Source organism: Triturus cristatus, chromosome 11 (assembly GCF_964204655.1).
Source record: "Triturus cristatus chromosome 11, aTriCri1.1, whole genome shotgun sequence".
Lineage (NCBI taxonomy): Eukaryota > Metazoa > Chordata > Amphibia > Caudata > Salamandridae > Triturus > Triturus cristatus.
In genome coordinates this window covers 861657337-861674063 of record NC_140594.1, presented here as the reverse complement: position 1 = coordinate 861674063, position 16727 = coordinate 861657337, and the positions used below count along the sequence as shown (strand labels likewise).

General features: G+C 41.5%; 1 protein-coding gene across 1 annotated transcript in view; it reads left to right on the top strand.

Annotated features, from left to right (window-relative positions):
- Nucleotides 1-14828, top strand: part of EFHD1 (EF-hand domain family member D1) — a 277697-nt gene extending 262869 nt beyond the window's left edge. Inside the window, exon 4 of the mRNA XM_085634702.1 lies at nucleotides 12633-14828. Within this exon, the coding sequence (XP_085490828.1) occupies nucleotides 12633-12767 (135 nt within the window). The 3' untranslated portion in view covers nucleotides 12768-14828. The remainder of the gene's footprint in view (nucleotides 1-12632) is intronic.
- Nucleotides 14829-16727: the final 1899 nt, after the last annotated feature.

Genomic DNA, 16727 nt, shown 5'->3' with positions numbered 1-16727 from the left:
ACCATTATTCATTCCTGGGGAAATCTTATTGATATTTCTCACCTCTAGCCTCAAATTGTGAAGCAGAACAATTTGTTTTTATCAGGTAGAAAACGTCTTACCCCTAGGTTTCCATTGTTTACATGGCAAAATCAGATTCCCCAATTTAAAAAAAGAAGGGTGAAGGCTGGGACATGCTATCTCCTGCCATGGTCTCTTCTCAATATAAAACAGCAGGCTAAAATAGCTATCTGGAAAATAATTTAAAATAAAAAATATATACAGTAAAACAACGTATCGCTTGTCCTTGTCTGTTTGATAGCTTTCCTTTCTCAGTGCCTTTTCAACTCTGCAGTGTAGTTTCTTTGCCAGGGCTGTCTTGTTTAAGTCGGTTCTGAACTGCTCAATGTTAGTTGTCCTACTGAATGAAAGGTATGTTGTACCTTTTAATGTAATCCTTGTGCCATAGTATTTTTAGTTTTGCAGGCCCCAGACTGTACTATCCTTTTTGTTCAATAATTGCTTAAAAGTAATTGAGGATAGAGGTAGACCATATCACTTGCCACAAAAAGATGGTCCTACACTTGAGTGCTCCAGTTGCTCTATCTGTTCCAACCAAGTAGCAATTCTCCAACAGTGTCCCTACAGGACTGCCTGCTCCTCCAGAATCTGTGCCTTCCGCTTCTTATCCTGCAAAGAGAACGCAGTGCCATTGAGGTCAGAAAGTGCATCCACACGCTGACAAAAGCCTGTACATACAGTGACAACCACTCACTCACCCCCACCGGCTTCCCATACACCCTGGAATGTCACAACAAGGTGTACGTGCCTGGTCACTCAGCTGAACTATGCAGGCAAGCTTCCAGTTTACTAATTGCTGCAGCTAGGTCTCACCTCAAAGGTAGCAGCGGTATGTTACTTACCATCTCCCCACGTCCAGATCATTGGTTCAGATTCACAAGTAAGTTCGGTCTCTTGAAGCCCTAGTAGTAGCATTCTTCAATAGTGCCTATACTCACTGAGCTGCTCATGATAATGTACTCATACTAACCATCCATCACCTGGTCCGTTGCCAGGTAATAGTTGCCGGCAACTTACGTGGGTTTTTCTCATGGACGCTTCAAATCAATTATATTTTGTTATTCAGTTACTTTTTATTAGGCCTGGGTGGAGTTGGCAGAGTTCCGCTACTCAGAACTCCAAGAAGTGACCAAAACCTCTGCCACGCTAAGCGAATTTCCGCAAGCAATGGAGTGTGTTACATTGTGCCGATTGCGCTGATTTTTAGCGCCAGGTGTTTGTACCATACTGTAAAACCAGCGCAAGTAACACCACGTGCAGTGCAGGAGGGGGCTGCTTCTTTCTGCCACTCGAGTAGATGTTCTACTCGAGCGGCTGCTTCCTTGACCCAAACACAAAGATTTCTCAGCGCGAGCAGTGGCGATCATCTGCAATCGCCCACGTTGAGAAATTTTGCTTTGCTCTGGAGTAAGATTCTCCTGGCTTGCTAACTTAACGTTGGTGACCACGAACGAGGAAAAAAAACTTGAGTTCCGTAAGCTGCGTGAAGTGAGAACAAGTCCACAAACTCTGCTAATGTAGTGGAATTTCACGCCCAGGGCTAGCTTTTTAAGTCACTTGATCAGTCTCTTTGTTGCCATTTGCTCAGTGTTCTTCCATAAACGTGTAACCCGTGTCACCTCAATACAGGCATTTTCTCCTTTCGGAGTAGATGGTGCAAGGCTGCTGCTGCGCAGCTTTGCAGTGTAGATTACCTTGTTGTCGAATTGTTAGGAAGACATAGGATCAAATTCACTGCTCATCCATGTACAACATCAAATACAGCTTGTGTGAGAGGCGCCCAACAGCAGCAGTGCTTCAGCACTGGCATCGTGGAATGATATTCCAGTGATATCTATCCACTTCAAAGCTTAACATGCACTATGTAACTGGATATAGAAAAGAAATACATCTTTTTTAGGTACAGGATAACTCTCCTTGTGATAAAAAATAAATTAAGATCATTAATATAGGCAAAAAAGAAAACCGGGTCAAAACACACCCTTGCCTCACACCATGCTTGATCTTAATCAGAGCTGTACATTCACCATTAGGTCCACACCTGATACACCTGGCGACCTACCTCATCTGTTAAATCCCACCAGCATCAGATGTGTGCCAAATTGTAGAGTTCTCCTGGGAATCGAACATCTGATTTGTAAATGTCATACTAACATCGTGCAATGCTGGAAGCAGTTTCATGTTGGGATCAGAAGCAAGAGTCTTAAGCGATCTCATGAACCTGTAGAGTTATTGGGTCGTCATTAAGTTGATTGGATGTGCATTCCAGGCTTGATCAGCTAGCACAGAGTGGATCCATCCTCCTCACGCCTTCCCAGACCTTGGACTTGAACGCTTTGATGTTAACTCTTTTCAGGACTGACAGCCAGTGCGGAGATGGAATTACCCTGAATATGTGCTCCGAATCTTTCAGCCATAGACACTCTGGAACCATTACAGGGGACCTAGAGGACCTTTGGCAGACCCAGGTGGGTGTTGTCCACCGTAGAAAGAACAAGAGCTGGGACTGCATGTGCTAGTGCAGGAGGCTTAAGGGCAAGACATTTAGGTGGAAGAATCCATTTTTCGCAAACACATTCGAGATCTGCCTATTTGGAGAATTCAGCAGCGATTATTACACAGTTCTTTGCTTGTGCAATTGAAGTAGGACAGACACCCAGGAATGCCAACCACCTCTTCATAGGCCAGTCATAGCTGGGGCAACCACTATCAGGATCTTTACTTTTGACAGGTTCACATCCAAGTGATTGTTACACATCCATCGGTCACTGGTCAGTAAGTGCGCTGTTCACTTGCCCTTCCCAGGTGCATTAGGTGTTAGCCTAAACAGCAGCCAGGTGTAATCTGCATAGTTCAGAAAGATTGTCTCAGAAAAGTGAATCAACTTTAGAAGCAGCACAAGTGCTTAGCATACACTAAAGTCCCTCCAGTACCCAGGATCGCTTGCTGGTTTGAGACACTTCCAGGTTGATCTGGCTGAAGTATATATGCACATTGTTGACTGCATTGAACTACAAGGTGCCTGTGGGATCATACCAGTAATTAGAAAATTTACACTGAGTGACCATTAACAGGAGCTTTGCTTAACCAGTGCACAATGGCAAGGACATGTAAGAGTGAAGGTTTGTGTAGTGGCTGGCAAAGGAGACACCAGCCTAATAGATTTGGTGATAAATATTCTTTATTTACTTTCAAAAGAACGGAGCCCACCAACACGCATTCTGTGACCCCGTAATACAATCCGATCCTAAACTGTCATCCAGCTGAAGATCTGATTCCAGAATCATATTACTCACGCGATCGTGCACATGACAAAAACAAGATTATCACGCAGAATGATTCTCTTACAGATACAGATTCCCCTACAACGCCCCCTTAATTAATAAAAATGTATGTGAACAAGATATGCAACTAAATGAACAAAAGTGCATTAACACAAAAATGAATTTGTCATAAGAAGCCTGTAAAACTCAGATTCATGAGTCCCTTAAAATTCAATATAACACTTAATCAAAACCTTTAAAATACATTGGTTTCTTGTATACTCTACCATGTTTTGCAATTACAGGGGCAGCATCCGTAGACCCCTGAATTATCTGCGCCATCATACACAATATTAGAATTACCTCCCAACAACAGAATATTCTTCATTCTCGGAGATTAAATCAGTTTCATTCTCTTGTCTAGTTAATACTGCAGTGCCCAGCTAAGGTGATTCAGAATCTGCCATTTCATCTTGATCCTTGCCTGTAGTAGACTGACCCCACATCAAATTGTTGTGCACGCCTCTTCTTTTCTTACGTTTTCCAAAACGAAACGCTGAAACTCATTTAAAAGTACCAAATCCCTTTTTGACCACATAAGCCCATCACTTAATTTAACTGCTGTGCGTGAGACTTTACTTTGAGCAGACCAATAAAATTGAAATCTGTTTTGTATATTTTCCACCTCAAGTTTTTTAACATCATCCTAAATCCAATCGTTACAGCCAAACCCTTGACTTTGTTATAGTTATCATGCTGACGCACCATCTTCTCTTGGGAACACTTCAATTTATTTCTTTTTCATCAAATTCACAAATATCATTCGTGACCATTTTCTTCCACTCCTCTAACCACCCAAGCACCAAATTGGATAGCCCCTTCCTGCCTCTAAACAACGCAAAAGGTGCTACTCTAGTAACCGAATGTGCGTTATTATGATAGGCCCACATCTTTTCCCTCAAAAATTCAACAGTTTATTTTACGCTAGTTAGAGAAATTTGAATACCCTCCTTGAGTATTCTATTGGGCCTTTCTACTGCACCATTAGCTTGAGATTGTGAAAATAAAAAGCCATAGTATAATGCTTAACCTCTTTGTATCTTAAAAAGCTTTCAATTTTCACAGAGATTTATCGTATCACATTGTCTGTTATTAATTCTACAGGTGAACCTTCAATAGAAAAAATTTGAGACAAACAAAATCTATAGCTGTGCGAGTGCTCATTTCCTCAACAAACTCCTAATATATCAATTTTGAGAAGCAATCCACAACTACAATCATGTACTTCAGTTCCTGGTTACCTGCTTTGTTGTGTCTCTCAAAGTCCACACACTACCTTTTGCCCTGCTTTATGCGGAAAAAACACAGGTAGCAAAGGGGTATCTTTTAACTTCCAAAGCTTACTGGACAAAATGCCCTCCTTACATGTCTCCATTATCACATCCACAGCCGGCCACCAAAATGTTTGTCTCAGTATTATTTGTTTTGTAGAGGACAACCCCAAATGACCCGCATGTGCCAACAGCACAATCTTGGGTCTCAAACTGACTGGTGGAACGAACTTATCTGATCTCAACAGTGACCCATCTTCCATTGACAACTCATCAGCAACATGAGCAAAATGTAAAAGTTCTCCTTTCAGCTGTCTGTTTTTTCAGCCAACTTTTCTCTATGTACTCCAAAACTTTAATCATAGTCACATCTTGATCACAGACTAACGACCAATCCTTTTCCATTGATAGTACCCTGTCAATTTTGAACCACATCCACCGTGGCCACTACAGTCCCATCCTTAACTTCACTACACATTTATGTACTCCTCACCACAGGTAACCTAGACAAACAGTCTGCTGTACTATTAGCACTGCCAGGAACATACTGAACCACGAAATAATACTCTTGTAATCTTGTTAAAATTGTTGCAAGAAGTGAAGAAGCTGAAGCAATACTCTTTTCTCCCAACAAATAAGTTAAGGGTTTATGACCAGGACGTAGAACAAATTGTGTACCCCATAAATACATCTTAAATTTCTCGACTGCCCAAGCGCAGGTTAGAGCCTCTCTCTCGCTATCATGCTATACCTTCTTGTGGCATCCTTCAAGGTCCTGGAGGTGGAATAGTGTGTTCCTTCCCTTTCATCTTTTGACATAACATAGCACTTAAGCCTACGGCACAGGCATCTACAGTGACAATACAATTCAAAACACTCTTGAATGTTTTGAGGGCAGTCACTTTCAACAAAATGTCTTTAATGTTAGAGAAAACTTGCTCCTGCTTATCTTTTCACAGAAACTTTTCTTTTTTTTTCTCAGCATTCTTTTGAGAGGGTCCATGATGGTGGCGTATCCCTCTACAAATCTATAATAATTCTCACTAAGACCAACAAACAACCTCAACTCATCTTTATCCTTGGGATTAGATCTGTCTTGGGTTTAATACCCTTAGACGAAATCCGGTGGCCCAAATAATCCACTCCTTCCATCAGAAACACTCACTTATCCAGTGATACAGTCATCCCCGCTTTTTGAAGATAGAAAATACTTTAGCAAAAATCCTGTTATGCTCTAATCTTGTTTTAGCAAAACTAAGCAAATCGTCCTGGAAGGCCACAACTCCTGTTACATTCTTAAATAAATTATACATACGTTTTCGAAAAACATTGGCTTTTGAAGCAAGCCCAAATGGTACCCGCAAATATTCAAATGCTCCAAACGAAGTTATGAACATGGTGAGTAGTTGAGAATTTGTTTCTAACGGCACCTACTGGTATGCAGTCTTTAAGTCTATCTTACTAAAATACTTCACATCTCCAATGATGCTCAAAAGTTCTGAATTTTTGACAACAGGTGATATTCAATTACAATGTTTTTATTAATTTGCCTCAAATTGACACACAACCTGACCCCCACCCCTTTTTTATGATGACGATGGCACTAATCCATTCTGAGGCATTTTCTGATTCAATGATTTTAGCATCAGATAACTCTTTAAGATAATTTTGAAATTTGCCTCTCACACTTAAAGGGACATATCTAACTTTATGAGCAACAGGAACCGTCCATCCTTCAGAATAATGTTATGCTTAAATCCGTTCACTGTGCCTGTTGTGTAGCACAATACTTCAGGATACTTTTTAAGAATATCATTCACCTCACATGCCTTGCTTTCAATCAACATCACAGGTGTATCAGTCCCAGGTTTCAAAATTGTTCCCAACTTTCTTTGGGGTACACAGCCTATAATGTCACGCCCATTGACAGCCACATCTATCCTAATAAATATTGTTCTTTCAGAAAAATGTAATGAATCCTCAAAGTATCCAAATGTTGCAATTTCTGATTCCCCGTAGGCCACGGCTCTGATGTCTGTTTTTTAGCTTAACGTCTGACCATAATTTCTTAGAAGTGACTTCGAAAAGCATAGAAACTGGTGAACCTGAATCAGCCACTATTTTTAAATTCACCTCGCCAATATGTACGTCACAAAAAGGATCTTTCTTACTTGCAATCGTACCTCTCCTATTCACAACAACCACAGTTAACTCAACATTTTTCATTTTTCATCAATAACTTGTTTTTTGCCATCCAGTATGCTACTGACCATTATTGGTAATTAATTACTACCTTTGCATACATGCATTAACTGCCTAATTTTCTTGCACTTTTCTCCCTGTGCATGACAATTAAAAAACTGCTCGAATGTGCATTGGATCCACACCTGTAAACAGCATTGTGCTAGTTGACAATTTTCTTTTTTCTTCAGCACCAACATTATTTTTTAATGCTCTTATATTGATCCCTTCCTTATTACCAGCCAGAACTTGACCAACTCTGTAGATCTTTCAACACCTTTAGCAATCTTAAAAATGTCTTCTTACGATGGATTGGTACAACACTGCAAATCTTCTTGTACTTTTCTAGATGCATAATTCAAAACTATTTAATCTCTTATATATTGATCAACATTGTTATCAAAACAACATGAACTTGCCAACACCCACAATGCAGCTACATAGTGATCAATAGACTCAGTTAATGACCGTTTCCTTTAATAAAAATCGAGTCGTTCCAAAACGATACTAGGTTCTTTAGCAAAGTGCATTGATAAACGCTTTTCTGCTTCTAAGTAAACATTCCAATCATCCACATCGCTACCAACTAGATGTTGTATAACAGGTAAATGATCAAAGGTCTTCTGAGTTTCAGCTCCCAAACAATTAAATAATAATGCAGTGTTTCTAGGAGGTGAATAGTTGACAGCATCAATAGCCGCAATGTAATTTTCAAATTCCCAAAACCATTGTCTCCATTTATGTACAGGTTTACCTGGATAAGCCAGAAAAGGAGGTGGTTGATAAATTGCCCCTCCCAAAGCCATATTAAAACAATATTTGCAATTCTACCCAGACTGTACACACTATCACAAGACTTTGATAAGTACCTACTTTTAAAATACTTGCATAACATTCTAATGTTACAGAATAAACAAATAAAAAGGTTGTACTATACTTTCAAATCCTTTGACATATAGTTCTTGTTTAACTCGCAGTACCTGGTAGTACCAAACAGTACTAGCATGTGCACTGACTGTGCTTGGACCTTTGTGCCCCCACAAATGGCTGTAGCATCATACACTCTTGGTTGTCGATGAACAAACACTGGCCTGATGGCATAGATTTTGTTCGAAAGACTAAAAGCTGCACTTCCAAATTCTGGCGGTTATGGAATAATGGATTGCGTGCCACAACTGGGCTGCACAAGCTGAAATACCAAAATTAGGTCTACATCACAAGACAGGCTACAAATCTTCTTTGCGCAAGTGCAGACCTTAACCAAACTCTAGTCTGCTGATGAAGACTCACAACACCTGCTACTTCCAAGATGGCCGACTGCTTCTCGACACATCGGATTATCTGCGCTTACAGCTGCTGCTATATTCAAGATGGCTGGCTGCCACCCGACGCATCATGGGTTAATCTGCGCAATTGCAACCCACTCTTTAGCTGAGCACTATGAAGCTGCAGCTGTACATCTCATGCTGGATACAAAGGAACCAAACCCTCCTCGGTTGGACACGCCAGTAAGCAGCTTTAACACTCCGGCTGTATTATTGGAGAAATGCACGGTGGGCTCCTAAACTTGTATTATACATTTTTTCCTCCTCGCCAATTTGTAGTGGCTGGAAAAGGAGACACACGCTGAGTAGATTTGGTGATAAATCTTCTTTATTGACTTACTAAGAACGGAGCCCACCAACATGCGCCCTCTGACTCTGGAATCCGATCAACAACTGTCGTCCAGCTGAACATCTGATTCCAGAATCAGAATCGTATAACTCAAGCGATCATGCGTGCGACAAAAAGATGATCACACAGGATAATTCAATTACAGATACAAATTCCCTTACAACAGTTAGAAAGATGGGTACCAGACGGGAAAATACAGTACTGTGCGTACCAAGTGGCGTGAAAGAGACAAACCGAAATGATAAAAATATAAAGAGGATCATGTCCTTCACAGAAACACACAATCACATACAGGGTTTCCCCATAGCTATTTGGCTCAGGTCCTTACTTCTACTATTACATTGATTTATATATCTCAAAAAAAGACTTGGCATTCCTTTGTGATATATATTTGATAAGGCAAGTAGTCTTAGCTGCGAGTATGAGTCGCCATAAAACCAGAGGCAGGGTCTACATTCCTTTTGTAACCTGAGGCCCGGAAAAGCTTCTGATAAGCCTGGGAGTTTGTACAGAATAGACTGGAGACCGCCCAGGTGAATGGGGAATCACAAAGCCTCTTTGCAGCTTTATTCAAATAGATCCTCGCACTATAAGCTCTTGGAATGTAGAAGGAGTACATTCTACAGCAAACACAACAAGATGATGGACGGAGTGCTGAAACCTTTCAAACATTCTCCCCCAGTCAAGAGATCTGGGTTGAATCGATAGTTCTTTTGCTCACAATGCCACTCGAGTTTGGACCCAGCCATAGGCAAATCAGTCTTGTCCATGCTCCTCCTGGGAACAGGCCAGCCCGAACTGCCTTCCTGGACCGGAACCAAGCATTCTGGGACTGGTTTCGGGTATCGCCCCTCATCAGCCAGGCTAGCTTGAATCCAGCGGCACATTGAGCCAGGGACCCATGTCTGGGCATACCCATGGGCATTTAGGGCAAACATAGCAAATACAACAAGATGATGGACGGAGTGCTGAAACTTTTCAACCATTCACCCCCAGTCAAGAGATCTGGGTTGAATCCATCGTTCTTTTGCTCACTATGCCATCCCTGTTTGGACCCAGCCATTTGCAAATCAGTCTTGACCCTGCTCCTCCTGGGAACAGTCCAGCCGAACTGCCAGGTCAGGTCCTCCCTGAGGAAGCAATCATTCTGGGACCGGTTTCAGGGTATCACTCCTCATCAGCAGTTCAGGGTAAGTTCTCCCTAAGCGGCCAAGTGTATGCCCGGATGTGGGTCCCTTGCTCGATGTGCCACTGGTTTCAAGCTAGCCTGGCTGAGGAGGGGTGATACCCCGAAACTGGTCCCAGGATGCTTGTTTCCGGTTCAGGGAGGACCTGGGCTTTCAGGCTGGACCGTTCCCATGAGGAACAGAGTCAAGACTGGTTTTCATATGGCTGGGTCCAAACTGGGGTGACATAGTGAGCAAAAGAATGATGGATGAAACTCAGATCTCTTGATTGGGGGGTGAGTGGTTGAAAAGTTTCAGCACTCCGTCCATCATCTTGTTGTGTTTGCGGAGTGCATTCTATGCCAGGGCACTAAGGAACAAGCAAGGAGTATTCTTTCACCAGATAAGGTATACCGGGCCAGCAGTACAGCAGATGCTTCTAGTGCAAACCGCAATCAACAATATGTTGCCAAAAGGCTTAGAGTCTACAAACAACTAAAGCCAATAGGCACCAAGTTTGATTCCTGAGAATCCAGGAACAACTCGCTAGACAGAAATTTGAAGAAGCCAGTTATACAACTGATGACATTATCTCACACTTGCCTTCTATAAGTGACAGGTTCAAATCAAATATATCTTTATTTGACACGTTTCTGTGGCATAAAAGAATATAAAAATACAAGACAGACAAATAAATAACAATCCATCCCGATACAATAATACAGCTGTACATAGAATATAAAAAATTACAATATTGCACATTTCCTAATTTTTAGTATATGTCAAATAAAAGAGGCCACCAAGCAGTATATCGGAGGTCTATGTAACTGTTGTATAAATAACAGGGCAGGTCTATGTTGACAACATTTAAAATCTTTAAAAATTGCCAATAAAACGTTCTTCTAGGCAATTGATACAAGTTGCAAATGAACACAATATGTAGGGTCGACCGGACAGACTTCTTATCACGGGGGCATGAGCATAAATCCGATAAAGTGCAACTATTGGCAGGAAACCCCACCTGAAAGATAGCAGATTAAAACAAAACCTGGTGAGTAAAAAGTGTTGCTGTCTATTAAGAATAAAAGAGAAGTACTGTTGAAGACCCTCGTGATCGTGCACAACGTGGATTTAAGATTATAAACAGAGTCTCTCATTAGTGAGGATTTATCGTAAAATAACTGCTTTAAGATACCCGTTTCAAGGAGGTGGCAAGACTCTAGGGTGGCAAATAAACGTGGTTGACCAATCGTGTCACATGCAGACTTTACATATGCAAGCCACGGAATATCTAGGACAGAATGAAGTCGTAGGCATTCCTTTGTGACAAGCTTGTTAAAGGCGGTCTCCTCCCTTATTCAAATAGAGTGCCACAATAAGAGGGGGGTTAATTTAATTTTGTCTGCTGTATTCGGGATATCCAATTCAGCATGACAGATGGCATTAGCACAACTTTGAGGGACCATCAATAGATTTTTCAAAACAAATGCTTTTCACTTGTTAAATCATCTTTACATCTATCATATTCCAGATACATGCCCCGTAGGATGCAATAACCACACATTTAATAGAGTAATTCAAAGGAATCTCTTTCACTGGTTTTGAGCCCATCTTTTTACAGAAACCGAACAAACCAATGATGGATTTTTCAAAGAGGGCTTTCCTTCCTGTTTGATAAAATTGGTTTCTATTTGCATTTGTCATCGAACAGGATATCTAGGTAAGAAAAAAGGCGGACACCGATACCGTAGTATTGTTGATAAAATGAGAAGGTTTTTTGGCCGGTCTTTTCCCACAGATCATATTAAATGTTGCCTCTCATTTGCCTTCAAATTGAGTTCATTTATAAATACAATAAAATCATTGATTAAACTTTGAAGCACTCTCCCTGTTCTGGCCGCAAAGACCACATTATCTGTGTACAGGAGAATAGGGAGGGGGCGAGCCCCATGTAGAGTATGTCCTTTGCTCTCTCCTTAAAAAAAATATTGACTCTATTAATATACAAGGAAAATAAAAACGGGGCAAGAATGCATCCTTGTCTTACTCCCCTTCTAATACTAAAATTATCCGTACATGCTCCATCCTTACAGACACAGGCAGAAGCATCCTTAGATAGTTGCTAATAAATGTGATTATGTCCTGCTCCACATCTAGCTCATTCATGATGAACCATAATTTAGAGTTTGAAACGCAGTCAAAGGCTGCTGTGAGGTCCACAAAGAACAAATAAATAGTTCCCTATTTGGCAACTGTAAACTTGCCCTTTCTTAAAACCATATTGTGTGTCGGTTAAGATGTCATTCTCGGCCTCCCAATCCTCCAGCCTGCGTACTAGAATATGCTCCATGATTTTGATAGTAGAATCTAGAAGAGATGTGAGCCTGTAATTCTTTGGCTGGGCTTTATCACCTTTTCTTATAGATGGGTATTATTACTGAACTATTCTATGTCGGAGGGGCGCCTACCATTGCTACTGCATTAAACACGTTGGTAAGCCCAGGGGGCTCACAGATACAGCCTGTCCATAACAACACCTAATGGAACCCCATCAGGTCCTGGGGCCTTGCCCTTCTTGCTTTTGACTAATGCCCTACAGACCTGAGCAAACTCAAAACCCAGGGGGGAGCTGATGGCCTCCATAAGATCCCTTAGCCCGTCCTCTGCTCGATCCTCCGGGGAGTCCGGAGTGGTATAAATGAAGGAAAAGTGATCTACCCACTGATGTTACGGGTTATGGACTTCTGTGGAAGGACCTGATGGATCGCTAAAATAGGGGGCATTAACCACCTGCCAATAATTTGATTTGATTTGACCAATGAGTTCTCATGGTTCTTTTGATGGTATAACTCCTGGGTTCTAGGTTGTTCACATTATCTCTCTCTCCCCTCTTGCAGGTGCAGGCCCTTTCAGCTGGCAGTAAATTTGAAGAAGAGATGAGGGCGGAAAAAGAACTGATAAAAAGGCAAGAAGAGGAAATGCAAAACCGAAGAGCTGCATTTAGAGAGCTGAAGTCGGCATTTACCAATTAAATAGTGCTCTCTGATGCACAACAACACATGCAGAGACTGCACACGACTCGTTTAACTTCACACACTGCTCACAGGAGAGATTGGAAGTATATTAACCCAACTCCCCACTCTCACTGCCCATAGACTGTATCAAGAAAGATGCAGTGAACTTCTACAGCACATTTCATTCTGACACGTTATTCATCCATTTGATCAAGTGAGTTCATCAGATACTCCACACAGCCCAGGGTAAGATCAACAAAAGCAACCAATGGAGACTCTCAAATGGGGTAATCTTATTCTGTCCCTGGACATTGCTCAGGCGCTCTCGAAAATGCCATTCAGAAACTGAGCAAACCCATTTCATAATCCCGTCCAACCTATTCCTTATCGAGATAACCAAGAGTTCTGCAGACAAGGCAAGTATCAATAAATGCTCACGCATTCATCTAAAACACATGCTGAGAACTTACCAGGCTCATTCCATCCCCTCCCCTTGTCTGTGAGACCTGCAAAAAGCTTACACAGTTTATTCCATCTTCACTCGCTGCCTGTTTACTTTTAGAGACCACGATTCATTCCATATCCACTTACTGTTCGGCCACTCATGAGAGAGACAAGAGACAGTCCTTCCAAATCCTTCCACAGTAACTGCCTGTTCACCTCGCTGGGGGGCTGCTGATATCCCATGCAGCATATTACCCCACAGACCAGTGCCAAGGTGTCTCCTGCAGAGACCTCACAGGGCTCATTTCATCCTCACAGCTTGGTCCACTCTTCCAAGAGTACTGGCAGATGGGTAACTACCTTATTTCTCTAACCTTCAGTGCCAGCAACCACCAGCAGAGTTTACACTCAGCCTGTTCTTCCCCACTCACCGCTTATACACTACCCAAGAGAGACTTGAAAGACTGAGCTTATCTAACAACATCCTCAATCACTACCGTGGCACTCAGACAAGAGAGAATTGCAGAGGCAATTCACAGCCGACTCAATTTCCATGCAATTCCCATTTCTTGATAAAGACAATGCTCTAGTGATTCAATTCCAACTCAGCATCTTTATAATTTCATGAGACCACTATAATCCACACATCACATTCCATCTGCAGCAGGTGCTCATTTTCTGTACGAAGAGACTACACTGGAAAAATTCCCATTATTACTTCATGCTAAACCATGGTTTCTCTTTAAATCTTTTAGTCATTCCTGTGCCCAGAGTTTTGTCAGTTTGTTTCTTGCCATAATTTGTGTCTGTGATAATTAGTTGAGGTGTGTAAGGTAAAGAGTACCTGGTGACCAATGCTATTTCTCCAGGTTCAAAAATGCATCTAGAGGTGGAAGATTCTAGGAAAACATACACTTCTTTTATGGTATGTCCTCACCCCCTGGCTCATGTCACTGCTCGTGTCGTCTGATTCCTTGCTTCCCAACCATAAATTACCTGTGTCTCACAATATACATGTCAAATCAGAACACATATAGGGACGGTGTCTGGTGGTTGTTCTGTCCTTTGCTATTTCCGGAATGACCATAATCTTTCTTGCCCCTGAAATGAACCCTTCACCAAAACTGCTACACGCCCAAGTGAGAACAGCAGTACAGCACGTGCAGGAGGTGTCCTGTCAGAGGACGACATGTTTGACCTGCTCCCATGCTCTCTGTTCCAAGATGGCCGCCCTGTGCAACATTCGCCCAGTTGTTGAGTGGCGAGTGATGGGTGTCTGTCTGCTTTGCTCATTCTTGTTCGCCACTCATCTGCCCACCTAACAAAGCTTTTGAGTTACATAAACAATTATAAGCGTAGCCGTCGTGCCTTTCAGACCCTGCTGGTGCTTTCAAATGTAGATGCTGTAATCCCGGCAGCCATATAAGTGTTACTGCGTTGAAATAACCATGTAAATAAGCAGAGATTATAATATTTAATAATTGTGAAAATTTGCGCTTCCGCAGTCTCATATTTATAATGAGAGACGTTTTATAACCATAGAATTTCAGGATATTTTTTGCTAATATGTCTATTGTATGTCAATTATAGTTTTGTTTTCTATTAAAATTCCAATAAAATATTCTTTTATCCATGTTCCAGCACTTTGCGTCCTCATTCACTCCTTTGATTTGAGCTCTCAAGGTACGCAAACTCAAGGTATGCAAAGGCATCATGAGAATCACAAGAACATTCACGAGAACAGACATAGCAGGAGCCTTACATTTTTTTAAAATGGTATTTTCAGAAGAAATAAACAAAAGAAAGAAATTTACAGAAAGCTCGCCTGCTAACTATGAAAGCTATCACATTAGGCCCTCATTTGAGGCATGGATTCGGCTCCAAGGGTCGCATCCACAGAAGCTTCAGTCCTACTGCAGGCAGCCACAAGGGTAAAGAGCCTCACAGTGGAGCAGAGCAATTCAACCCGGGTCGGATTCTTGCTGAAATCCAAGGATAGCAACATTGGATACCTTTTTATAAAATGACCCTACTTTTAAATAAAATACGCAGACAGTTGTTTTTGAGGAAAGAAAGGTAAGATTGATATATTCAGTTTCAGTTTCCATGTGGCAAACTTAAATAACCTCCACATAAAACAAATCATTTTTAGCCAAATTTATGTCCTGCAACTAGAGGTTCATGTTGAATAACTAAGGTGTAACAATCAAGACTAACATTCCATTTTTTTATTCACAGGAAGTATAGTAAATGCATAAAACATACTTCCCAGCAGGAGCGGGGAAACACAAAAGTTTAATTCTTTCACATGCAGAAGGGGTGACAGCACCAAGGTAAATGTTTTCTGATTCTAGGATAAGAAATAGGCAGAGTAGAGGACCCTTGCATTTCTCCTTCATCAGCCTTTTGCATGCTGTCATAAATTACATGCCATCAAAGCCTCGGCAGTGGTAGATATGTACTTCATTTAACATAATGCTGATTATTGGTTTAAAACTGATTTGTTGATTCTGTTTTGATTTTTACTAACTGATATAGTGCCAACCAACTCCTCAGAAGAGAGTACTCAGAGGGGTGTGAGACCCAACACCTATAAGCACCTCTACACACAAATCGTAGCTTATGGGACACTGTAGTTTGTGTTCTTTAGAGAGCCACACCTTCATTGAATAGTGAACAGTGGCCTATGCAGTATAAGTTGGGCCTTCCCATTTATACACGTTACAGATCAAAAATACTATCTTGAAATTAATTCTGGCTTGAGAAGGTAGGTAGCTCATTTAAGGACTTGTTCTCTATGCCAACTATTGTATGCCGTACATTTTTTTGGGCTCTGCTAGGTTACAAATTTGTTAGGCAAGTAAACCTGCATAAAAAGAGTTGTCAACATCCAGCCGGGATTCAGGGAACTGCCACTAATGCTGCATGAACATTGATAAGGCTGTAAGGGATATTGTACTGGGTGTGTTTCGCCTTATCCTGAAGTAGCCCTATATAATGATGGATCGTGCAGAAGGTAAGTGTAAAATATGGTTGAAGTTTATTACTGCATCTCCAACCAACTGACTGACCAGAGGTGAAGAGCTCTTGGCAGCGGTAGGCTCGAACGTGGAACTATGAATAAAAGACTACAGCATTGACTGAACATAGCAATGCCCAGAACGGAATACAACATGTACAAGCACTAATACCAATTGAATGAACACAGTAATGCACATAACGGATTACAATGTGTGAAATCATGAGTATAAGCTCTCTGGTGGTCACATTTAGGCATAAGTTAGCATGAAAGAATCAACAATAGCGGCCTAACTGGGACTCCAGCATGATTGCATGAGTGCAGTTCATCATATAAACATCACTCCTTTGTTAAGACAGAGGAGTATTTTGCGAACACTGTTGAGGTACCCCCATGCTGGAATTCCAGCCTAGCTCATTCCTGTTTTCCTCCTGCAAGGGAAGATGCCCACTTCTGCACCAAGACTGGCTCCCTGAAGACACTTACCCACATGTAATGGGGGTTAGATCACCCTA